Source organism: Gallus gallus, chromosome 33, assembly GCF_016699485.2.
Source record: "Gallus gallus isolate bGalGal1 chromosome 33, bGalGal1.mat.broiler.GRCg7b, whole genome shotgun sequence".
Lineage (NCBI taxonomy): Eukaryota > Metazoa > Chordata > Aves > Galliformes > Phasianidae > Gallus > Gallus gallus.
This window is the reverse complement of record NC_052564.1, coordinates 3,046,152-3,071,859: the sequence shown is the minus strand read 5'-3', so window position 1 is coordinate 3,071,859 and position 25,708 is coordinate 3,046,152. Positions and strand designations below refer to the sequence as shown.

Below are 25,708 nucleotides of genomic sequence, written 5' to 3'. Positions count from 1 at the left end.
AATAGAGACTAGGCAGAGATTTTCCTTTTCTTATTCGTAGGGAAGGGAAAAGAAGTGGAGGCAGAACTCTGAAACAGTCTGTCAACTATGAACGCATTTCTGAGACCTCTGAACTGTTCTTTTTTCAATGACTCGTTTTGTGAACAGTCACACAGGATGTGCTTTCAGCCTCTGATTTCTTGAAGGATGGAACCTGTTGAAATTATTGCTGTTTTCTGCGGACATGAATTATGCACGTATCCAGCAAAACGGCAGCTTTCTCTAACAGAAATTTAAGGGCATAGAGTTTGGGGCTGGGGGCTTTACAAACAGTTCGGTAAAGACATCAGACATGGTAACAGATGAAAATATCCAGGGAGATGGGATAAGATTAGGAAATGACAGGAAAGCTAAAGCTCCATAAGCTTCTCCTGCTTCTGGAATGCTGAGCTTCATCAAATTCATTTCAAGTTACGGATCTAAATGAATATTCTCCTAAGAGAAAGAATAACTTCTATAGTATAGCAGGAGAAGTATCCTGAGAATGGTCTTGACTCATCATTATTTCCTTCACTCTGAACACGACTCCATGTAAAGGAACCACAGATGCCCAACAGCAGCTCCATCAGCGAGTTCCTCCTCCTGGCGTTGGCAGACACGCGGCAGCTGCAGCTCCTGCACTTCTGGCTCTTGCTGGGCATCTACCTGGCTGCCCTCCTGGGCAACGGCCTCATCAGCACAGCCGTAGCCTGCGACCACCGCCTGCACACCCCCATGTACTTCTTCCTCCTCAACCTCGCCCTCCTCGACCTGGCCTGCATCTCCACCACTCTCCCCAAGGCCATGGCCAATGCCCTCTGGGCACCAGGCACATCTCCTACGCAGGATGTGCTGCTCAGGTCTTTTTCTTTGTCTTCTTCATCTCGGCAGAATATTCTATTCTCACCATCATGTCCTATGACCGCTACGTTGCCATCTGCAAGCCCCTGCACTACGGGACCCTGCTGGGCAGCAGAGCTTGTGCCACCATGGCAGCAGCTGCCTGGGGCACTGGGCTTCTCTATTCCCTGCTGCACACTGCCAATACATTTTCACTGCCTCTCTGCCAAGGCAATGCTGTGGATCAATTCTTCTGTGAAATTGCCCATATCCTCAAGCTCTCCTGTTCCAAATCCTACCTCAGGGAAGTGGGACTCATTGTGCTAAGTGTCCTTGTGTTTTTAGGGTGTTTTGTCTTCATTGTTGTGTCCTATGTGCAGATCTTCAGGGCTGTGCTGAGGATGCCCTCTGAGCAGGGACGGCACAAAGCCTTCTCCACGTGCCTCCCTCACCTGGCCGTGCTCTCCCTCTTAGTCAGCACTGTAGTGTTTGCATACCTGAAGCCATCCTCTATTTCCTCCCCATCCCTGGACCTGGTGGTGTCATTTCTGTACTCAGTGGTGCCTCCAGCTGTGAACCCCCTCATCTATAGCATGAGGAACCAGAAGCTCAAAGTCACATTGGGGAAACTGATGTCATGGATGCCTCATTAACAATTAACTTCTCATCTCTCTCTAAATGACTCGTAGATTGTCCCCTAGCAGGCCTGTATTGCTCATCTATGTTTATAATATTTATTTTTTTATTGTTATTATTTTTATTTGCTGTTGTTATATGTTTGTTAATGGTTCTTATGCTGTTACAGTAATATTTTGATTCACTCCATGTCTGCTGAGGCAACAACCTGGTCTCTTCCTCCTGGAGCCCATCTTTGATGTGGATCAGAGCTGACTCTTGTATCCTCTGTGTAGTGTCTCTGTATCTGCAGGGAAATGAGGTGTCTGCAGTCTTCTCTGTGGCAGTGGGGATGTACCGCTGCATGGAATGGGGGGATTCCTGTCATTCTTGCTGTATCTGAACATTCCAAGTCCTATTGGAAATGCTCTCTTACCATTCCATTTGCTTTGCACACCCACAGACTCCCAGGGAACAATTTAGCAGCACTCGGTGTCATCCATCTGGTTCTGCTTCCCACCCTGACCAGCACAGGCAGTACAGAGCCACCCAGGAAGGGCCATGGAGGTCAGAGGAGGGATGGATACTGTTGGGAGCTGACCTGGGCATGACATTTCCCTGCAGATGCTCGTATGACCAGGAGCCCTATGACCTTGTGGCTGTTCCTCAGTCCCCGCTGTAACTTTGGCACTTCCCCAAAGACGGCCCTTGGGCAAGATTGCGTGGGTGCTGGGGGCAGCTGGAGCACCAGGGTCTGGTTATGACCACACACAGGATGAGCCCTCTTCTGGGTGCTCTGCTGCAGGGCTGCTGCATCTGGGAGCCTTCAGGAGGAGGGAGCAGTCAGAGGAGATCCTGGGGCCCTGGAGACCACCCCATGCCCATGGGGCCACAAAGCAGGGTCCCTCAGGGCACAGATCCAACAAAGCTTCTTGTTACATGAACAGAAAGGAGACACTGTTGAAGGAAGCTACCACCAGCCCCAGACCTCAGACCAGTGGTTCCCAGCAACACTTTTCACCGTAATCTGCTGAGGGCTGATGGCTGAAATGGGACCACTCCACATTCCTACTGGGCTCAGTACCTGCACTGGGGAATGGGCAGCCTGGCCTGGTCCCTGTCTAGGTCCAGAGCCCAACAGAGCCCAGAGCAGGGCTGGCTGTGAGCTGTGTGGGACACACTGGGGCCGGGCAGGGTCCAGCTGGTGGGGGGCAGAATGGTGGTGTGAGTTGTCAGGGCTGTGCTGGGGGCATGCTGCCCCACACAGTGCCTGCACATAGCTGCCAGGGGCTGCCTGTGGGTCAGTGAGGCTGAGCTGTCCTGCAGGTAGGAATGCACATAGAGCCTCATGCTGCAGGTTGGAACCCCAAAAGCGCCCTGAAAGAAAAGAAAAAAAAAAGAAAAACAAACAAACAAACAAAAAAAAACCACCCAGAATCCCAGAATAAGCTGTGAGTAAACCGTAAATCCTAAGTATAGTCCTAGTAAACTTGTTGTAAAATGTGTGTAAACCTGGAGTAAAATGTGAGTACATCTCCAGTAGAGTGTGAGTAAACTCTGAGTGAGGTCTGAGTAAACCCAAAGTAAAGTATGAGTAATCCCGGAGAAAATTGTGAGTGAACTTAGAGTCAAGTGGGAGAATAACCTAGAGAAAAGACAGAGTGAATTTTGAGTGAACCCTGAATAAGATCAGTACACCCAAAGTAAGGTGTTAGTAAACCCAGAGTTAAGTGTGAATAAACTCGGATTAATGTTGGAGGTAAACTGTAGTAAAGTGTGAGTATACCTGGAGTAGAGTAAGAGTAAACCCAGAGTAAATAAAGATTAAACCTTGTATCAAGTGTCTGTAAACCCAATGCAAAGTGTGGCTAAAATGCGACACAGGGATCTCGTGCCAGGACAATTTCTTTATTGCTGTGATGATCATGATCATGATGCCGTCTCTATCTACTTTCTAAAGCAAGCCTTTTATATTCTAACACATTGTTGTGGTTTTATGATTTTTGGTCATCAATGTTCCACATCACAACATCATGCAGTGTACTGGGAGTTAAAGAGCAAATGCTTTAGTTCCAGGTACCTGTCTGGAAGAGAAGAAGAACTACGTTCCCCAAGAGCCTTTTTGAGTACTGTTATCATTCCTGCTCAAGGTATAACAGATATAAGGGCGCAGGTCATCTGACTTGCCCCTCTTCTCGTCTTGCCATGTTCCCTGTCGGATCGGCTCGCTACTGCTGCGCCCGACTGCACGCAAGGCTTCAGTATTAGCGTAAGGCCTTTGGCTCTCAGAAAATCTTTCTCTCAATTATTGTTGATTTATACTGTATTATAGTGTGCTATCTTACATTCCGATACTATATTTAGTAAATTAGTTTGTTTCTCCTCAGATCGTTTTGAGCAAGTTTGATGATGATGTTGAACTGGGAGGAGCTGTTGTCACCACTGGAGGTGGAGAGACCTTGCAGAGTGATGTGGACAAGTTAGAGAACTGGGCAAGCACCAACCACATGAAGCATAACAAGAACAAATGCCTGATTCTGCACCTGGGAAGGCGCAACCCTGGACATACACACTGACTGCGGGATTGGATACTGGAGAGCAGTGCCACTGAAAGGGACTGGGGGTCCTGGTCAACAGCAAATTGGGCATGAGTCAGCAGTGTGCCCAGGCAGCCAGGAAGGCCAACCGTCCCCTGAAGTGCATTGCGCACGGCATTGCCAGCTGGGTGAGGGAAGGGATTGTCCCTCTCTGCTCTGCACTGCTGCAGCCTCACCTGGAGCCCTTGGTGCACTTCTGGGCATCACAGAACATAAAGGACATAAACTATGGGAGTGTGTCCAAAAGAGAGCACTGGACGAGGACCCCACGGAAAGGAGTTACAGAACCAAGATTGCTGGAGTTCAAGAAGCATTCAGACAACACTCAGTGATATGGTCAGCTATTTCGGTGGTTACGTGGAGGCAGAAGTTGGACTTGCTAATCCTTGTGTGTCCTTTCCAGCATAGGATATTCTAGGATTCTATGATCGTGGGTACAAGCATGATGATGTTGGACTCAATGTGCTGTGGCAGTGGATAGGAGCTTACTGACACCTGAGTCATTGTGTTGTCTCGGTGGTGTAGAGAGCAGTGATGTCAGAATTACTAAGTTCTGGCAGTGGTCAGGATTACAGTGATGTCAGAGTCACTGCACTGTTAAGGGCAGACAAGCTCAGTGAGTTCAGCATCGCTGTGTTATATCAAAGCTGATATGAGCACAGTGGTGTTGCAGTCAGTCAGGAGTTCTGCATGTGGGTGAGCATCAAACATGGCATCCCCAGAACCAAACAGTGAAGAAATGGAGCCTCCACCTTGGGCCTGAGAGATCTGAAGTTCCAAGTTTTGTTGTCACTGACTGCTTGTTCAGACTTGGCCCTTCTCACATCCCACAGCCTGGGATGAGACACGCTGCCCACATGGGACTTGAGCCTCACGACATCATTGCACCCCATGCAGAGCCTGGGAGCTGCTGTCCCCTTGTCTTTCATTTGACCTCATACAAACCTCCATCCCACTGCCCCAGGAAGGGCCCTGAGCCAGCATGAGGGACAGGATCTCCCTGCCAAGGGTCTGGCGATGAGGGCTTGGCCTTTCTGCTTCATAAGACAAAGGAGGCTTTTCTCAGCATCACAGCCACCATCCCAGTGCCTTTGCCTGCCTGTAACCATGGCTTCCAATTATCTGCTCTAACAAGTCCCTGGGGAAGCTTGCTTGTTAGTGGTCCTCAGTGGGGCTCATTAATACTCCAAGAAACTTCTCTGTTCCTTCTGACTTGGTCTTCTTCAGCCCTTCATGCCATCTTCTCTCTGCACTGGTGGTTGATGGACTCAGCAGCAAAAGCCCCCTGGGTCCCATTACAACCTAAGGAGCCCTCCCGTGTCTTGTGCCTTCCTGTCATCTTCTTCAGGTGTTCAGAACTTGTACAGCTAACTGGAGAGGTATCTGGAGAAAGCTTAAAGAGGAAGAGATTGATGGGCATTTAAGAAGTCTCAGTATTTATTTATTTATTTATGGTTGTGTTTAAACAAGAAGTTAAAGCAGCATTTGGCAGTTGATACTGATCCAGGATCTCCCCTAATGAGCTTTGCTCTGATACTGTGTGGACCAACGTCTTCCTCAACTTCCCCACCCCATTTTTACTCCCGTTGGCCCCATGGGACTGGCATCACTTTTCCTCACATCACTCTTCTCCTCTGGAGTCACCCGCTCACTGTCAAACCTCCTTTGCACCAACTCCCACTGGCTTTCCTCAGAGAACCAGCTGCATGTGGGCAATGAAAGAGTTCTCTTTTTTTGCCAGCAAACAGAAGGAAATGTGATGCAATTGAATGAACAGAAAAACACAGTGATCAACTGCATGCCTTGTCCAAGCTGCAACTACTGACTTTCGTCTTTCACAAGAAATATCTGTACAAGAAATGAGTTAGACAGAGATAGGAAGGGATAGATATAATCACAGTGAATGATTTGACAAGAGAGTCCATCAGACCATGGAGAGATGGAGCAGGTTCCAGTAATCTCCCTGAAGGTCACAGATCAGCCAGAGGGTTGGGAGGTATTTGGGTGAGCAATGTGCAATGGATGGGGAAATATGGAGAGCGGTGGGAAGAGCGTGTGTCCAGATGGCCTGCTGAAAACATGTCCTTCAGCATGGTCGTTAATTTAGGAGAGCTGGAGACCCCTGAAGGATGAGGGACATGAAATACACAGCAAGGTATAGCAGCGGTGGACGCTGGGCATTAGTCACAGGGCATTGGCACTGGCACCGCTGTCTGTGTCCCTGCACCTGAAGGCATCTGTGTCCTGCAAACACAGCTTTGGAAAGCACAGCCTGTTCTGTAAAAGCAAAACAAAACAGAATAAAATAAAATAAAATAAATAAAATAAAATAAAATAAAATAAAATAAAATAAAATAAAGACTCAGAATCCCTTTGAAGTCTCAAATTCCCAACTGAAAAAGAAACGGGTCACAAAGGATATTCAAAGTTGAGAAGTGTGTTAACAGATTTTTATCAACTGCAGCTTGCTGACTTCTTTCTTTTGTTGGTGATCTGAAATGTGGAGGCAGTACTCCTGATCATGCCTTCCCTCAGTCTTCTAGCTATGGTCTTAATCAAATAAAGAACGTGGAGACTGACTTGTTACATCATTTCTGAATAATAGGTCAAAGCTGAATGGTAATAAACTAAAAGAGAGATGTACATTCGACATTTGGAAGGAATTCCCAACATTCAACAGGTCATGATGTGAGGCATGGAGCTGGTGTGGAACAGGTAGCCCAGAGAAGCTGTGGCTGCCTCATCCCTGGAGATGTTCAAGATGTCAAGGGCCCCAGGCATCCCAGCATACTGTGTGACAGCCCTGCCCACAGCAAGGGGGTTGGGATTGCATGATCTTTAATGTCCTTCCAACACAAGTCCCTTCCGACACAAGTTCTTGTCCACCTCTTCCAACACAGAATCCTGTTTGCTCAGGTATTCCCTGTTCACCTCTATTACACCAAGGGCACATCTGCCCTGCACTAACATTTCCCACCTGTCTCTGGCACCTAGGATTCCAAGAAGCCCAGTCCAACTAATAGACAGTGAGGTCAGGAAGGAAAGGAGTATCAGAAACTATTCCACATCTTGTCTCACCAAGTTCACTGCCCCATTCTACTCCGGACCCACATTCTCCCCAGCCTTCCTTTTGTAGCCTACATATTTCTAGAAACCTTTCTTGTCTGTGATACGCCTGGGAACATTCAATTGCAGTTGATCTCTAACTTTCCTAAACTCATCTCAACAGGTACACTGAGCAAAGTATCCACATTGCTGCCAGGTGACCTCTTCTTGCTTCCACTGCCTGTATGCTTCCTTTCTGTGTTTGTGATTGACCTGGTCTATCTTTCTCATTCCTGCAGGACTTCTCACAGTATTACCTGGCTTCCTCTTCCTTGGAAGCAGTGATCCTCAGACAGTTACTATATTTTTTGGCCCTATTCCCATCAGAGCCTTACCCTGCGGGACCAGCAGTTCGGGTTCCCTTTGATCTTCGCATTCCCCACAGGTACCCAGCAGAGCACCTCTCCTCTTGGGATCCTCTATGGCTTGGGTCAGGGAACTGCCATATGTCCCCTCCAGGGATCTTCTGGATGGTGTATGCCCTGCTGTGCTGTCCCTGCAGCAGATACTGGAGTGAAAAAGGCCCAAAATGTGGACATGGGCTCCACAGCGTGAAGCTCCCATCTGCCTGTAGAGAACACCTTCCACTTGCTCTTCCTGATCAGTAGGCCAGGAACAGACACTCTTGGGCTCCTCTGTTCACTATTTCCTTTCTGTTTATTTCCACTGTTGGACTCCATCCCCAGGCAGAGCTCAGTGCACTCTCACAGAGGGCAGACGCCCTTCCTAATCTCCTCACCCATCCATCATAAAGACTCTGTATCCCCCTTGTGCTGCAGTCCAGTTGTGGAAGCCGTTTAACCGTGTCCCTGTGGACCAAACAAATGCTCAGGCCTGCTACCGTTTGAAAATTTCTAGTTCAGCATGTGTTGGTTTTCTCATTAGTGTAAAAACAGATAAGAAAGCATCCTAATTGGGAAGCATTGGTGGAGTTAGCCTGGCTGTATATTGCATTTATAGTGTGAATATATAGTGTGTATACATATATATATATATACTGTATGCCACTATACATAGTGGCACACAGGCATTGGACCCATTGTGGGGCTCAGAGTCGACCAAGCAGCACGTTCACTCCAGGGGCATGGCTTTCCTGAAGGCACAGTGCTGCATTTGCAGCTGCATGTGAGTGTGCTGGAAACCCAGGGAACTTGCATGACACTTGGCTGCTTCTGATGCCATTCGCAGAAAACAGGTTTCATCAGTTGAAGGTACCAAAGGCACCTTGGTCACCACCCAGGGTCTGTGTGTGAGCAACTGACTCCCCGCTGAAGGACCAAGGACTCAGAGCAGGAGCTCACATGCAGGCAACTCCTTGTGCACACCTGAACTGAACCAGAGGAATCCCAGCTCCTGTGGGTCTGTGAAGAGCTGAATCCCATTTCAGCCCCAGGGTTTCCATCTAGGGATGAGATGCCTGCACTGCCTCAGCTGGATCACCGCCCTGCACAGGGGAAGTCCACCCCTCCCTGTCCTTCTCTGTGTGCCCTTTTTGTTACAGCAAACACTCTCTGGTAGGACTAACCATATGTCTGTGATATAGCAGGGTCCACTGGACATTTGATGGTTAATGTAGCAGATTTCAAAGTACAGTCACCATGCTGTTGTCTTTCAGGAGCTGTTGGCCATGGAGACCCAGGGACATCTCAGGGGAGGTGAGTGGAGAGGAAAAAATGACATCCTCTGCTGCTGAGCTGGGCTGCGCTCCTGGGACAGAGGGAGCTCATACAAGCAGGCAGTGCTGAAGAGAGACAGCTGTGCCCAGGAGCAGCTCTTCTGCACAGCTCAGCTGGGCTGGGGAATGAACTGCGGGTGTCATGAGGAGAGAAGAGAAAGAAGAGAGGGATTACAGGATGTATGGGCTGTGAGCAGGCAGGGAGCTCACTGGAGGAGGATTGCTCACAGCTCTTGACAAGGTAAATCTCTCGCTGCAGGCAATGCAGCCAGTTATAGTAGAGGGATCATTATATTAGAGACAATCCATAGCACGTCAGGCTGAAGACACACCATCTTTCCTAATCGTGGGGAAGGACCTGCTCCAGCTGAGGGTCTCCGTGCTGCAGTGTCAGAGCACAGCCCTGAGGGCTGTGTGTCGAAGGACAGCTGCAGGCTGTGCAGCTGGGGGTGCAGCCGGGTGCCCAGGGCTGTGGTGCAGAGCAGGGTCCCTGCTGTGCCCCAGGGGCTGTGTGCCGGGGCAGGGACTCTGCCGCCTGCCAGGCTCAGCACTCAGCCTGCCCGGGGAGCTGCCCAGGGCGCTGCGGGGAGACGTGTGGGGGGAAGGAGCCCCCCGGCAGGGCAGGGGCCTTCTGCTGCCACAGCTGCTGCCTGGGGCAGGGGGAGCACAGCTACGCTGCACCCCAGTATGTGTCTAAATGCACTTTGCAAGAGGAAAGTATGGATTTCCCTTTTGCTGTTTTTAGGGAAGGGGAAAGAGTTGGAGGCAGAAATCTGAACGGGGCTGTCAAGTTTGATCACAGCTCTGAGACTCCTGAGTTGTTCTTTTCTCATTTATTTGATTGTGAACAGTCACACAGAATGTGTTTTCATCCTCCCATTTCTCAAAGGATAGAAGCAGTTGAAATTATCGTCATTCTCTGCAGACATTAAAAATGCACTTATCCTGCAAACAGGCAGATTTCTGAAAGACAAATCTAAGTACACAGAGATAGGGGTGAGGGCTCTGAGTGCAGACTGGGTAAAGATACGAGACATGAAACAGCTCCTAAGACGAGAATATCCAGGAGGCTGGGATATGATTAGGAAATGAGAGGAAAGTAAGAGCTCTTTAAGCTTCAACTCTTAAGGGAAGGTGAAGCTCATGAAAATAAATTGAAGTAATGGAGTTAAATTAAACGTTTTCCAAAGTGAAGGAAAAATTTTTATAGTATGACTGGAGGAGTTTCTCTGAGAACATTGTCCTAAAAGGAATAAAAAGTTTCATAGTATACGAAGAGTTGTGATTCTGAGAATGGTCTTGTCATTATGTTGTGCACCCTGAACAGGACTCCATGCCCAGGAACCACAGATGCCCAACAGCAGCTCCATCAGCGAGTTCCTCCTCCTGGCGTTGGCAGACACGCGGCAGCTGCAGCTCCTGCACTTCTGGCTCTTGCTGGGCATCTACCTGGCTGCCCTCCTGGGCAACGGCCTCATCAGCACAGCCGTAGCCTGCGACCACCGCCTGCACACCCCCATGTACTTCTTCCTCCTCAACCTCGCCCTCCTCGACCTGGGCTGCATCTCCACCACTCTCCCCAAAGCCATGGCCAATGCCCTCTGGCACACCAGGGCCATCTCCTACGCAGGATGTGCTGCTCAGGTCTTTTTCTTTCTCTTCTTCATCTCAGCAGAGTATTGCATTCTCACCATCATGTCCTACGACCGCTACGTTGCCATCTGCAAGCCCCTGCACTACGGGACCCTGCTGGGCGGCAGAGCATGTGTCACCATGGCAGCAGCTGCCTGGGGCACTGGGCTTCTCTATTCCCTGCTGCACACTGCCAATACATTTTCCCTGCCTCTGTGCCAAGGCAATGCTGTGGATCAGTTCTTCTGTGAAATCCCCCAGATCCTCAAGCTCTCCTGCTCAGACTCCTACCTCAGGGAAGTTGGGTTTATTGTGCTTAGTATTCTTGCCATATTTGGGTGTTTTGTCTTCATTGTTGTGTCCTATGTGCAGATCTTCAGGGCCGTGCTGAGGATGCCCTCTGAGCAGGGACGGCACAAAGCCTTCTCCACGTGCCTCCCTCACCTGGCCGTGCTCTCCCTCTTAGTCAGCACTGCCACATTTGCCAACTTGAAGCCTCCCTCCTTCTCTTCCGCATCCATGAACTTGGTGGTGTCATTTCTGTACTCAGTGATGCCTCCAGCTATGAACCCCCTCATCTACAGCATGAGGAACCAGGAGCTCAAAGACACACTGAAGAAATTGATGTCATGGACACTTTTCATTAACAATAAACTTCTGATCTCTTGCTAAACGACTCCCAGACTATCCTATAGCAGAGCTGTATTGCTCTTCTATGTTTATAATGTTTATTTCTTTTTTTTTTATTTATTTGTATTTTGCTGTTTTTATAAGTTTATTAATGGTTCTTATGCTGTTATAGTAATATTTTGATTCATTCCATGTCTGCTGAAGCATCAACCTGCTCTCTTTCTCCTGGAGCCCATATCTGATGTGGATCAGAGCTGACTGTTGTATCCTCTGTGTAGTGTCTCTATATCTGCAGGGAAATGTGGTGTCTGCAGTCTTCACTGTGGCTGTGGGGATGTAATGGTGCAGGGAAGGGAAGGATTCCTGTCATTCTTGCTGTACTTGAACATTCCAAGTGCTTTTGGAAATGCTCTCTTATCATTCCATTCGTTTTGCACACCCACAGACTCCCAGGGAGGAGTTTAGCAGCACTTGGCCTCATCCATCTGGGTCTGCTTCCCACCCTGATCAGCACGGCCAGCACAGAGCCACCCAGGAATGGCCATGGAGGTCAGAGGAGGGATGGATACTGATGGGAGCTGACCTGGGCATGACATTTCCCTGCAGATGCTCGTATGACCAGGAGCCCTATGACCTTGTGGCTGTTCCTCAGTCCCCGTTCTGACATTGGCACTTCCCCTAAGACCACCCTTGGACAAGACTGTGTGGGTGCTGGGGGCAGTTGGAGCACCAGGGTCTGGTTCTGACCATGTCATGGAGTTATCTATATTAATCTATTCCCATTACAGGGGTCAGTAGGCCACACTGCCAGGCAGTGAGCGAGAGAGAGCTTGTGTCCGAGTGTGAGATTCCGTGACTTCCTTCCATGTCGTATCTTCCTCTCTGACCGTGAAGTCCCATGGGATACGTAGTTCTTCTTCTCTTCTGAGAACCAGGTATCCAGAAAGTTGTCAGTCCATGGAACTGGAGTATTAACTCTTTAATTACCCATGCTGTACATGTTGTTATGATGTGGAATACCAATAGCAAAGTTACAATACCATGACATTCCACCCCTTATTCTACATCGCTACATCATGCTTAATATATACATATATACAAGCATACAATAATTCAAATACATTACACACATGTCTACATACATATACACATACATATACACATACACATACATATACATATACATATACATATACATATACATATACATATACATATACATATACATATACATAGAACTACTGTCTGCACTCCCCCAGCATCAAATTCCCTTGTGGTACACATTGAACATCCCCATTTTTCTGCATCACCCACCAAGTGCACCCAGGTTCCTGGGCAAAACCACATCCACGGAGAGGTTTGCCCTTTCCAGAGGCTGGAAGGACCCAAACAGCTTTTCCCAACATGCTCTTTCCATGTACTACAGGGACCTTATCTCCCTCTACAGTACGTAGGGAGCTGGATTGGGCAGGACCATCTCGACTGATAGACCCACTAGCACTGACCAACCAGGTGGCTTCTGCCAAATGCTTCTCCCAGTGCATAAATGTTCCACCACCCATTGCTTTCAGCATAGTTTTTTTACAACCCATCGTATCGTTCAATTTTACCAGAAGCTGGTGCATGATAGGGGATGTGATAAATCCACTCAGTGCCATGATTTGAAATGAGTCCCATTATCTAATTCAGTACTTTCTGGAGTGCCGTGTCGCCACAGGACTTGTTTGTCCAGACCTAATATGGTGTTTCTGGCGGTAGCATGGGGTACTGCATATGTATCAAGCCAACCAGTGGTTGCCTCCACCATGGGAAGCACATAACGCTTACCATTGCAAGAGTGTGGCAAGTTCATAGAATCGACCTGCCATGCCTCCCCATATTTATACTGCTGCCATCGCCCTTCCTTCCAGAGTGGTTTCATCCTCTTGGCTTGTTTAATTAATTATGGCACATGTTTCACAGTCATGAATAACCTGTGCAACAGCGTCCATAGTTAAGTCCACCCCTGGGTCTCTAGCCCATTTATATGTCGTGTCTCTTCTTGATGGTCTGAGGTCTCATGGGCCCACCAAGCTAGGAAATAATTCACCCTTGTTCTGCCATTTCAAGTCTATTTAAGCCACCTCAGTTCTAGCAGCTCATTCTACCTGATGGTTATTTTGCATGTTCCTCACTAGCCTGACTCTTGGGCATATGGGCATCCATGCGACACACCTTTATAACCATATTTTTTGTTCAGGCAGCAATGTCTGTCCACAGTTCAGATGTCCAAATAGGTTTACCCCTCAGTTGTCCATTATTTTGCTCCCACTGCTGTAACCACCGCCATAAGGCATTTGCCACTCCCATGAGTCAGTGTAACGATAAATCTCTCCCGTTCAGCAACATCTAAGGCCAGTTGGACACCCTTTACCTCTGTGAGCTGACTTGCTTCTCCTTTTCCTTCAGTGGCCTCTGTAACCTGACGTGTGGGGCTCCACACAGCAGCTTTCCATCTGTGATGCTTCCCCACAATACAACATGATCCATCTGTGAACTGGGCATATTTCTTTTCATATTCTGGTAGTTCATTGTATGGTGGGGCCTCTTTAGCATGTGATACCTCTTCTGCCCCTGATGTGCTGAACTTTTTACCTTCAGACCAGTCAATGGTCACCTCTAGGATTCCTAGACTGCTGAGGTTCCCCATCCACACTCGTTGCATAATGAACACAATCCACTTACTCCATGTGGCATCAGCAGCATGATGGGTGGAGGGGACCTTTCCTTTAAACATCCAGTTCAGCACTGGCAGTTGAGGTGCCAGAAAGAGCAGCGTTTCAGTGCCAATTACTTCCAAAACATCCCAAACCCCTCATTTGCTTTTAAGATCTCCTTCTCACTTGGAGTGTAGCCCTCTTCTGACCCCCTGTATGCTCGACTCCAGAATCCCAAGGGGCCGGCCTTGGGTCTCTCCTGAGGCTCTTTGCCACAGGACTCCAAGTGGGACCTTTCTCTCCAGCAGCAGCGTAGAGGACATTTTTTTACATCCTGTCCCATCCGTACTGGCCCCAGGGCCACAGCACAGGCTATCTCGCTGCAACTGCGGCTTCCCAGCGACTGCAGGTCTGGATGATGGTAGTGTATGAGGTCTGTTGGTGATGTCTCTTTCTTAATCACTATCGCTAACGTCATGCAGTAATGAGTAGATGCATTACTTTGCTTATTTTCTGTAATGTTAAGCTTATCCATTGACTATAGGCGCAGCTTTATTTTTGTATTACTTTGAAATGGACAGTAAAATGAGCCTATCCCTTCTGTTGGTGTCTGTGTCCTTACTGTCGACCCCCGTCAGATTTCGAAAGCATATGCATATGCAATTCATTGGCAAATGCATTCATTCTTTACCAAAACTCACTAACTATACTACTAATGTCTCCCTGGGCATGCAGCAGTTGCATCTAAGGTAGATGGTACAGTGACTTGCTTCCTCCCCTTTATTTCTTCCTTCAGCATAATTGCTAGTGACTTTTGTCACGCTCTTTACTGTTTTTCCCCAGTTTAGCAAGTTTCCTTTGCTTGTTATGCCATAACTGAACAACTTTCTATCTTGGGACACTGTAACTCACAACAACTTATATGAAACCCAAGAAAAAGTCCTTGCACCTGGCGGATGCAAAGATTACAGTAGTCTTATTGTGACTTCAGAGCTTCAGTGAAGCAGGATCATTGAGAAAAAAAGCAAGGCTGTTAGCACACCAAGCAAAGCTGAACTTTTAGTTCAGTTTTAGACCTGGCACACATTGATTCCTTTTACTTAAGTAATATCTTGGTCCTTAAGCTAATATACTGATCCGTATTGCTAGCCCCCCCTATATTATGTTCATCACCTAGCAAAAATGCATAGCTGATAGTGGAGACTCTGTTGAAAAACAGTGCTTTGTAGATGAGAATTTGCACTATCAAGTAATGCTCTTCTGCTCTTTCTATCTGTTGCCGTTTCCATGGAAAGAAGTAGGAGGCATTCCTTTTGGAGTGACCTACATATATGTGCCCCCAGACAATTTCTACTCAGTAAATGCAGCCCAGGCAAGCCAAAAGGTTGGAGGTTTGTGCCTCACAGGTTACCCTGAGACTGTGAAACTGCCCCCTCAAACCAAGGTGAACCCCATCAAAGCAATGGGCATTTTCAGAGAGCAGCCCCGTGAGTGGATTGCTGAGTCCAGTTCTGGGATAGGCATCCATCCATCCTTCTTTCTGCCCCTGCCTTGAGGACCGTCAGTAGGGAACATGTCACGCCCCACACATAAAGGGAAGGAGAGGTGCCCAGATTCACAGCCCCTGGTTAGATAACAGTGAAATTGACACAGTCCAAACACAGTCATCAGTTTTAATGACAATCTCTGCACTATCAGTATCTTAAAGGTAGTGGTACTTTTACAATCATTCCATTTGCTTAAAGCTAAACTTTGTGATGTTACAAGAAATCAAAGTAAGCCTGGTGTAATGTGAAGTAAGCCTAATCTTTATGAGTGGACAAGAACGAAAAGAGAGAGACAGAGTGAGAAGAGAGAGATAGAGGGACGGAGAAAGAAATCACTGGTCTGCATTCCGATGTAGGTCCAGCCAACAGATGTGGGGGGTCCTTGACATGTGAGCTTGCTTGTTCCATAGATCTGTAGCATGAAAACCTCAAATAAGATCCTCAAGGATCTCTCTGGCATCATTCTTTGGCTCCTAGATGTACAGATGTGCCATCCAGGGCTGTGAGTGAGTTGGCCATAAACAAGTCCATCAAAAACAAGTTTGCAGTCAGAACTTCTTACAGCACAATGGGAACGTTTTGGACAGAGCAAGGCCATCTCATTTTTCACAGTACTCTCCTCCCCCAAGTCTCCAGCCTTCCATCTGTTGACATGGCAATGCTCTTCCAAGGCTCTGAGACAATTCCAGGCACACCTCAGGCAAAGTGTTTCTCCTTGGTCTGCTACATAACACAGAACCTGAGGGCTGACACAACTGCAAGGAGAAAGGAGAACAACGTGGTGCTGCGAAGAGAGCAGCACTGAAAAGACCCCGTCCTGCTGCTGCCCATGGCCATGGCTCCAGGGAAGCAGCAGCAGCACAACTGAAAGGCAACAGAGAGGGAGCGGCCACCGGGCAGTGAGGGGCAGCCCCACAGACAGCAGGGCTGCAGCTCCGTGTGGCAGTTGGGCTCTTGGTTCCTGCACCCCTCCTGCGTACAGGGCTGCTCTCTGGGATCCAGAGGAGGTGGGAGCTGAGATTAATGATATTCTGAGGATTTCTTTATTGATTCAAAGAGCCTGGGTTACTTATGTCCATTAGGATTGCCAGACAGAAGACAAAGGTAGAAAACAAAGAAGAAATGTGATGAACAGTATTGCTTTATTGGAATTAAAACTACCATAGGAACAACAAAGCAGGAGTGAGGGCAAAAAGATGAAATAAAGGCAGTCTGAGCTTTTCCATTTTAGTGGTGCTGAAGCAATATATGTCCAAACAGTGTCCTGAGAGCTTGCTTGATCTCCTGGTTCCTCATGCTGTAGATGATGGGGTTCATGACTGGAGGTACCACCGTGTATAACACTGCCACCACCAGGTCCAGGGATGGGGAGGAGATGGAGGGGGGCTTCAGGTAGGCAAGTGTGGAACTGCAGACAAAGAGGGAGAGCACAGCCAGGTGAGGGAGGCACGTGGAGAAGGCTTTGTGCCGCCCCTGCTCAGAGGGCATCCTCAGCACGGCCCTGAAGATCTGCACATAGGAGAAGAGAATGAAAGCAAAGCACCCAGATACTACAGAGGCACTGACCACAAGAACAAAACTTTCTTTGAGGTAGGACTGTGAGCAGGAGAGCTTGAGGATGTGGGGGATTTCACAGAAGAACTGATCCACAGCATTGCCTTGGCAGAGAGGCAGTGAAAATGTATTGGCAGTGTGTAGCAGGGAATTAAGGACCCCAGTGCCCCAGGCAGCTGCTGCCATGGTGGCACAAGCTCTGCTGCCCAGCAGGGTCCCGTAGTGTAGGGGCTTGCAGATGGCAACATAGCGGTCATAGGACATGACCGTGAGAAGATAATATTCTGATGAAAACAAAAAGAAAAAGAAAAAGACCTGTGCAGCACATCCTGCGTAGGAGATGTGCCTGGTGTGCCAGAGGGCATTGGCCATGGCTTTGGGGAGAGTGGTGGAGATGCAGCCCAGGTCGAGGAGGGCGAGGTTGAGGAGGAAGAAGTACATGGGGGTGTGCAGGCGGTGGTCGCAGGCTACGGCTGTGCTGATGAGGCCGTTGCCCAGGAGGGCAGCCAGGTAGATGCCCAGCAAGAGCCAGAAGTGCAGGAGCTGCAGCTGCCGCGTGTCTGCCAATGCCAGGAGGAGGAACTCGCTGATGGAGCTGCTGTTGGGCATCTGGTACTTCTGGGCACCAGGACCTGTGTGCACAAGTACCTGTCCAAGAAATAGGAAAGTTAGTGACAAGGCATTCCATGTGGGTAATGTTCATTGTTGTCAGTGATGTGAGCTACATTTCATGCAGTTCGTTTTGCCATGAACACCTCTGCGCTTTTTGTCTCAAGGAAGCTGCTTTGTCCCTTTGTGTACATGGGAACGTGGTGGTGCTGTGATGATGTTCTGTTCAGAATTTGTCAGGTGAAATCACTTCTAATGCAGAAGTGCTTGTCAGCATCTGCGGTACCAGTGCCAGAAACATGGAGGTTGAAAAGAAAAGTTTTAATGATGTTGTTTTTTTCCTGCACAGACTGGTCCCACTCACCACGGCCAGGAAGTTTTTAAGTCAGAAATCCTGAGCTGTTCTGCCACACACATTGTGAATGGTAGTGAGAGATGTGGGGCAAAGGGATTCACTGCTGCTTAGTGCAAGGTAAGGGGAGCTGGTTGGGCTTGTTTCCAAACACTCTGAACATGCAACTGTTCAAAGGGAGAATGCCCTCCCATGTTATCTTGAAAAGAAGGCAGACCCTGCTGAGAGCAGAGGAAACCACTGCCCATCATGGAATGCCCACCCTTTCTCAGGGGTCCTGAGCAAGGTCTCATCAACACACATCTGGCAAACGACACCTAACATTCATTTCACCAACCCCAGAGCATTTCCTTGCGTATAGCATCTCTCCCCTTCATCCCTGCACATTGATCTCGATCCTGTGGGAAAAATTGGCATCCTAGAGGTCAGCTCACAGCTCTCAGGGATACTTCAAGGAGATGTGTGCCAGTGGTGGCATCTTATTAAGGGAAAGCAAACTCCTTCCCAGCCTCACAGACTGCATTGCCCACAGCGCCAGGCAGTCACTCTCAGCCCCTGTGCACTGCAGAGGGCGATGGACACGTGCCTGGGGAGATGCTGCTCTGCTCTGCTGCAGCTCTGGCTGCATTCCTATCTGCTGTTCAGAACCCATCCTGTCTGCAGAGAATCACCTAAGTGCATGTTCATGTTTGCAGGTGAAAAGGGAACAAAAGAGTACCTCAATGACTTCAGCAAAGTAAATATCTGCTTTCAGAAAGTAAAGAGACTGAATGTACTTGAAGATTCTCAATTGATGGACTCAAACACTCTACATCAATACCCTCCACTACAAGTAGGAAGCAGAAAACATGGCGGAAAATCCCTCCTTAAGCCTTCACTGTGGAAAGTCCCAAGTAGTGCAGCTCCCCGGGCAGGCTGAGTGCTGAGCCTGGCAGGCGGCAGAGTCTCTGCCCCGGCACACAGCCCCTGGGGCACAGCAGGGACCCTGCTCTGCACCACAGCCCTGGGAACCCAGCTGCAACCCCGGCTGCACAGCCTGCAGCCGTCCTGGGACACGCAGCCCTCAGGGCTGTGCTCTGACAATGAAGCACCGAAGCCCTCAGCTGGAGCAGGTCTTTCTCCACAGTAAAGAAACATGGAGCACCTTCAGCCAGATATCTAATGGGATGTCCCAGAGTTAGTGATCCCTCCAGGAAAATCAGACTCATTGCCTGGAGCCAAAGACTTACCTTGTCAAGGATAGTGAGAAATGCACCTCCAGTGAGCTCCCAGCTTGCTATTGTGCCACACAACATCTAAGCTCTCTTCCTTCTCTCCTCCCCATCTCCTGATGGACATGGCCCCAGCCCTGCTGTGTGGTGTTCAGGAGCTGCTCCTAGGCACAACTGTCTCTCTGCAGCACTGCCCACTTGTATGAGCTCCCTGTGTCTCAGGAGCCCAGCACAGCTCAGCAGCAGAGGAGATGATTTCCTTTTCCCCACAGCTCTCTCTGGAAATATCCATGGCCCTCATGAGCTGACAGCTCCTGCAAGACAGCACAGTCATCACTGCAGAATGTACATTGAAGTCAGATCCATTAATCAACACGTCCAGAGGATTCCAAAAACATGGATGTTCCTAACAAAAGAGGACCATGAGAGGACCAAATGCCAAATCTGGAAACCTCTGTTCATGTCCCATAACAAAAATGACAAACAGACAAGGACAGGGTGGGGTTGACTTCCCCTGTTCTGCTCAGTGATAGAGCTGAGGCAGCGCAGGCATAACATTACAGGATCATCTAATGGCTTAGGTTGGAGGAGACTTTAAATAGCACCTAGTTCCAAGCCCGCGGGCATGGGCAGGGCACCAACCATCAGATCAGGCCCAGGATCCCATCCATCCTGACGTTGAATGCCTCTCGGGATGGGGCACACATAATATCTTTGGGCAACCTGTTCCACTTCCTTTGAGTAGAAAATTTCTTCCAAAAATCTTAACTAAATCTCCCATCCGTACTTCAAAGCCATTTCCCTTTCTCCTATTACTATCAGACCATCTCATCCTAACCCTAGGACTGGGCATGTCATCTGCTGATGGAAACCCTGGGACTGAAATGGGATCAGTTCCCCAGAGGTCCATGGGAGCCATATGTCCTCTTAGTTGAGTTCAGATGTGCACAATGAGGTGTCTGTGTGTGACTCATTTGAATGGCATCAGAAACTTATAGGGTCATGCCAGTTTCCTGATGACAGGAAGCTGGTAACATTGTTCCAGTTTGAAAGAAGAGCAAGAAAGATGATCTAGGCAATTATGAACCTGTCAGTCTCACTTCAGTACATGGTAAAATTATGGAAAAAAAAAAAAAAAATGATGATGAAAGCTATTGAAAACACCGGAAAGACAATTCCGTCCTTGGTCAAAGCCAATACAAGTCCAGAGTAGAAAATCCTATTGAACTTAATGTCCTTTGATGAAGAGGTCATCCATTTAGATGAACAAGGGAAGCAAACTGATGTTGTTGTTTTGGATTTCAGTAGAGCTTTTGATACTGTTCCTCAGAGAATACTTCTGGACAGAATGTCCTGCATAGGGTTAGACAGAAACACAGTGTTGTCAGTGAGAATTTGGCCAGTGGATGGGGCCCAAAGGCTTACACCAGAAGTGCTCCATCAAGCTGGCGGATGGTCATAAGCAGGGTTCCCCAGGGCTCCATTTGAGGACCATTTCTCTTTGATGTTTTCATCAATGATGTGCATGCAGGACTAAAAGTTGTTTTGAGCAAATTTGCTGATGATATTGAACTGGGAGGTGCTATTGCCTCCACTGAGGGTGGAGAGGCCTTGCACAGTGCTGTGGACAAGACAGAGGACTGGGCAAGCACCAACCACATGAAGTATAGCAAGAACAAGTGCCTGATTCTGCACCTGGGAAGGGGCAACCCTGGACATACACACTTCCTGGGGGATGGAACACTGGAGAACAGTCCCACTAATAGGGGTTGAGGGTTCTGGTCAACAGCAAATTGGGCATGAGTCATCAATGTGCCCAGGCAGCCATGAAAGACAACCGTTCCCTGCGGTGCATTGAGAGCGACATTGCCAGATGGGTGAGGGAAGGGATTGTCCCTCTCTGGTCTGCACTGCTGCAGCCTCGCCTGGAGCACTGGGTGCACTGCTGGGCACCACAGAACATAAAAGACTTAAAACTATGGGTCCCTGTCCAGAGGAGGGCACTACAACCGAGAGATCTGAAGTTCAGAGTTACATTGGGATTGATGGCTTGTTCAGACTGGGCCATTCTTACATCTCACATCCTGGGATGAGACATTGCCAACGTGGGACTTGGGCCTCACAGCATCCTTGCACCCCATGCAAAGCCTGGGAGCTGCTGTCCTTTTGTCTTTCATTTGGTATCCTACAGTCTCCCATCCCACTACCCCAGGAAGGGCCCTGAGCCAGCATGAGGGACAGGATCTCCCTGCCAAGGGTCTGGGGATCAGGGCTTGGCCTTTCTGCTTCATAACACAAAGGAGGGTTTTCTCAGCATCACAGCCACCATCCCAGTGCCCTTGCCTGCCTGTAACCATGGCTTCCAATTGTCTGCTCTAACAAGTCCCTGGGGAAGCTTGCTTGTTAGTGGCCCTCAGTGGGGCCCATTAATACTCCAAGAAACTTCTCTGTTCCTTCTGACTTGGTCTTCTTGAGCCCTTCATGCCATCTTCTCTCTGCACTGGTGGTTGATGGACTCAGCAGCAAATGCCCCCTGGGTCCCATTACAAGCTAAGGAGTCCTCCTGTGCCTTGTGCCTTCCTGTCATCTTCTTCAGCTGTTCAGAACTTGTACAGCTAACTGGAGAGGTATCTGGAGTAAGCTTAAAGAGGAAGAGATTGATGGGCATTTAAGAAGTCTCAGTATTTATTTATTTATTTATGGTTGTGTTTAAACAAGAAGTTAAAGCAGCACTTGGCAGTTGATACTGATCCAGGATGTCCCCTAATGAGCTTTGCTCTGATACTGTGTGGACCAACGTCCTCCTCAACTTCCCCACCCCATTTTTACTCCCGTTGGCCCCATGGGACTGGCATCACTTTTCCTCACATCACTCTTCTCCTCTGGAGTCACCCGCTCACTGTCAAACCTCCTTTGCACCAACTCCCACTGGCTTTCCTCAGAGAACCAGCTGCACGTGGGCAATGAAAGTGTTCTCTTTTTTGCCAGCAAACAGAAGGAAATGTGATGCAATTGAATGTACAGAAAAACACATTGATCAACCACATGCCCTGTCCAAGCCGCATCTACTGAGGTTGGTCTTTCACAGGGAATATCTGTGCAAGATATGAGTTAGACAGAGATAGGACGGGATAGATATAATCACAGTAAAGGAGTGGACAAGAGAGTCCATCAGACTTTGGAGAGATGGAGCAGGTTCCAGTAATCTCTCTGAAGGTCACAGATCAGCCAGATAGTTGGGAGGTATCTGAGTGAAGAAAGAGCAAGGGATGAGGAAGTCTGGAAAGGAGTGGGAAGAGCGTGTGTCCAGATGGCCTGCTGAAAACTTGCCCTTCTGCATGGCCATTGATTTAGGAGCGCTGGAGACACCTGGAGGATGAGGGACATAAAATACACAGCAGGGTAGAGCAGCAGTGGGCACTGGATATTAGACACAGGGCATTGGCACTGGCACCGCTGTCTGTGTCTCTGTACCTGAAGGCATCTGTGTCCTGCTATCATCGTTCTGGAAAATGTAGTCCTTTTCAGAAAAAAAGAATAAAAAATAAAAAGGTACAAAATCCTCAAAGAAAATAATAGATACAAAATCTACCTCTATCCCCTCTCTGGCCTTCAGCTGTTGCTCAGGAGGGAGGTGTCTATCTCAGGGATTTCCCACACAGCTTACAAGGACCAGCACACATCCAGGAGCACCCCAGGCACCTTGGTCACCACCCAGGGTCTGTGTGTGAGCAACTGACTCCCCGCTGAAGGACCAAGGACTCAGAGCAGGAGCTCATATGCAGGCACCTCCTTCTGCACACCTGAACTGAACCAGAGGAATCCCAGCTCCTGTGGGCCCGTGGGGAGCTCAAGCTCATTTCAGCCCCAGGGTTTCCATCTAGGGATGATATGTCTACACTGCCTCAGCTGGATTACTGCCATGCCCAGGGGAAGTCCACCCCTCCCTGTCCTTCTCTGAGTGCCCTTTTTGTTACAGCAAACACTTGCTGGTAGGACTAACCATGTGTCTGGAATTGGTCACTGTCATTTGGTGGTTAATGCAGCAGATTTCAAAGTACAGTCAAAATGAGCCCCAGGGACATCTCAGGGGAGATGAGTGGGAAGGATAAAAATGACATCCTCTGCTGCTGATCTGGGCCAGACTTCTGGGATACAGGGAGCTCCTACAAGTGGGCAGTGCTGCAGAGAGACAGCTGTGCACAGGAGCAGCTCTACTGCACAGCTCAGCAGGGCTGGGGGAAAGATCTGCAGGTGGCACGAGGATAGAAGAGAAAGGAGTGTGAGCAGGCTGTGAGCACACTGGAGGAGGAATATTGCTCTCTGCTCTTCACAAGGTAAATCTCTGGCGACAGGCAGTGCAGCCACTTTTCCTGGAGGGATCACTAAGTTTGAAAACAACCCACAGCAGATCAGGCTGAAGACACACCATGTTTCCTTACTGTGGAGAAAAACATGCTCCAGATGAGGTCTTCCATGCTGTAGTGTCAGAGCACAGCGCTGAGGGCTGCGTTTCCCAGGACAGCTGCAGGCTGTGCAGCCGGGGGTGCAGCCGGGTGCCCAGGGCTGTGGTGCAGAGCAGGGTCCCTGCTGTGCCCCAGGGGCTGTGTGCCGGGGCAGGGACTCTGCCGCCTGCCAGGCTCAGCACTCAGCCTGCCCGGGGAGCTGCCCAGGGCACTGCAGAGAGACGTGTGGGGGGAAGGAGCCCCCCGGCAGGGCAGGGCAGGGGCCTTCTGCTGCCACAGCTGCTGCCTGGGGCAGGGGGATCACTGCTACTCTGCACCCCAGAATGTTTCCAAGAGCACTTTGCAAGAGGAGGGACATGGCAGGGATTTTTCTTTTATATCCTTAGGGAAGGGAAAAGGATGGGAGGCTGAAATCTAGAAGGACCTGGCAACTTTGAACACATCTCTGAGACTCCTGAATCTTACTTTAATCAATAGAGAATCCTCAGTTGTACCTTTCTCAGTCTGCTGTTATACGAACAACCTCCTAAAGTGCTTTCAGCCTCTCCTCTCCCAAAGGAAAGCACCAGATGAAATTATCGTCATTCCCTGCAAACATGAATTATGCACTTCGCCTCTTAATAGGTATTTTGTTTAACAGAAATTTTTGTGCATAGAAGTTGAGGTTAGGGGCTCTTAGAGCAGTTGGGGTAAAGACAAGAGATGTAGAAACAGCTCCCAAGAGGAAAATATCCAGGAGGCTGGGATATGATTAGGAAATGATTCGGAAAGTAATGATTAGGAAAGTAAAAGCTCCTTAAGCTTCTACTTCTTACATGACGCTGAAGCTGATGAAAATAAACTCATGTTATGGAGTTAAATGGACTTTCTGAGTGTAGCAGGAGGAGCGCCTCTGAGAATGATGTAAACTTGTCATTATCTTCTGCACTCTTCTACTTACGGATTGCTGAGCTTCATGAAATTAAATTGAAGGAATGGAGCTAATGAACACTGTCCTTAAAGAAAGAAAAGGTTTTACGGCATAGCAGGAGGTGTGAATGTGCGAACTGCCTTGTCATTATCTTCTGCACTCTGAACAGGACTCCATGCCCAGGAACCACAGATGCCCAACAGCAGCTCCATCAGCGAGTTCCTCCTCCTGGCGTTGGCAGACACGCGGCAGCTGCAGCTCCTGTACTTCTGGCTCTTGCTGGGCATCTACCTGGCTGCCCTCCTGGGCAACGGCCTCATCAGCACAGCCGTAGCCTGCGACCACCGCCTGCACACCCCCATGTACTTCTTCCTCCTCAACCTCGCCCTCCTTGACCTGGGCTGCATCTCCACCACTCTCCCCAAAGCCATGGCCAATGCCCTCTGGCACACCAGGGCCATCTCCTACGCAGGATGTGCTGCACAGATCGTTTTCTTTGTCTTCTTCCTCTCAGCAGAGTATTGCATTCTCACCATCATGTCCTATGACCGCTACGTTGCCATCTGCAAGCCCCTGCACTACGGGACCCTGCTGGGCAGCAGAGCTTGTGCCACCATGGCAGCAGCTGCCTGGGGCACAGGGCTTCTCAATGCTGTGTTGCAAACTGCCAATACATTTTCCCTGCCTCTGTGCCAAGGCAATGCTGTGGATCAGTTCTTCTGTGAAATCCCCCAGATCATCAAGCTCTCCTGCTCAGATGCGTACTTCAGGGAAGTTGGGCTTATTGTGCTTAGTGTCCTTGCTATGTTTGGGTGCTTTGTTTTCATTGTTTTGTCCTATGTGCAGATCTTCAGGGCCGTGCTGAGGATGCCCTCTGAGCAGGGACGGCACAAAGCCTTCTCCACGTGCCTCCCTCACCTGGCCGTGGTCTCCCTCTTTGTTAGCACTGTGCTGTTTGCCTACCTGAAGCCACGCTCCATTTCCTCCCCATTCCTAGGTCTGACAGTGGCACTTCTGTACTCTGTGGTTCCTCCAACACTGAACCCTATTATCTATAGCGTGAGGAACAAGGAGATCAAGCATGCCCTCCGCAAACTGTTGCAATGTGCACTATTTCAGCTTCAATAAAGTGCCCATCTTCCTCACATGATTCCGACTGATGATTTTTCATATTTTATGTATGTTTGATTTTTCTTTTGTGTTTAAGTTTGATACAGTAATCTCTAAAATAAGTTTCAATCTACTCCATTT

At 48.8% G+C, this 25,708-nt stretch overlaps 4 protein-coding genes and 1 pseudogene across 4 annotated transcripts; 4 read left to right on the top strand and 1 right to left on the bottom strand.

Annotated features, from left to right (window-relative positions):
* Positions 1 to 959: 959 nt before the first annotated feature.
* Positions 960 to 1,511, top strand: LOC121108027 (olfactory receptor 14C36-like; the record flags this gene model as incomplete). Its single annotated transcript, XM_040654684.1, has 1 exon — positions 960 to 1,511. A coding segment is annotated over one exon (552 nt), but the record flags the coding sequence as incomplete, so codon positions are not given.
* A 7,280-nt stretch (positions 1,512 to 8,791) lies between these two features.
* LOC101752306 overlaps positions 8,792 to 25,708 on the top strand; it is a 47,961-nt pseudogene continuing 31,044 nt past the window's right edge.
* LOC112530831 (olfactory receptor 14C36-like) lies at positions 10,402 to 11,337 on the top strand (the record flags this gene model as incomplete). The annotated part of the gene is made up of 1 exon (XM_040654553.1): positions 10,402 to 11,337. A coding segment is annotated over one exon (753 nt), but the record flags the coding sequence as incomplete, so codon positions are not given.
* LOC121108026 (olfactory receptor 14C36-like) lies at positions 16,583 to 17,137 on the bottom strand (the record flags this gene model as incomplete). Its single annotated transcript, XM_040654683.1, has 1 exon — positions 16,583 to 17,137. A coding segment is annotated over one exon (555 nt), but the record flags the coding sequence as incomplete, so codon positions are not given.
* Positions 24,647 to 25,585, top strand: LOC107049243 (olfactory receptor 14I1-like; the record flags this gene model as incomplete). The annotated part of the gene is made up of 1 exon (XM_025145318.2): positions 24,647 to 25,585. A coding segment is annotated over one exon (939 nt), but the record flags the coding sequence as incomplete, so codon positions are not given.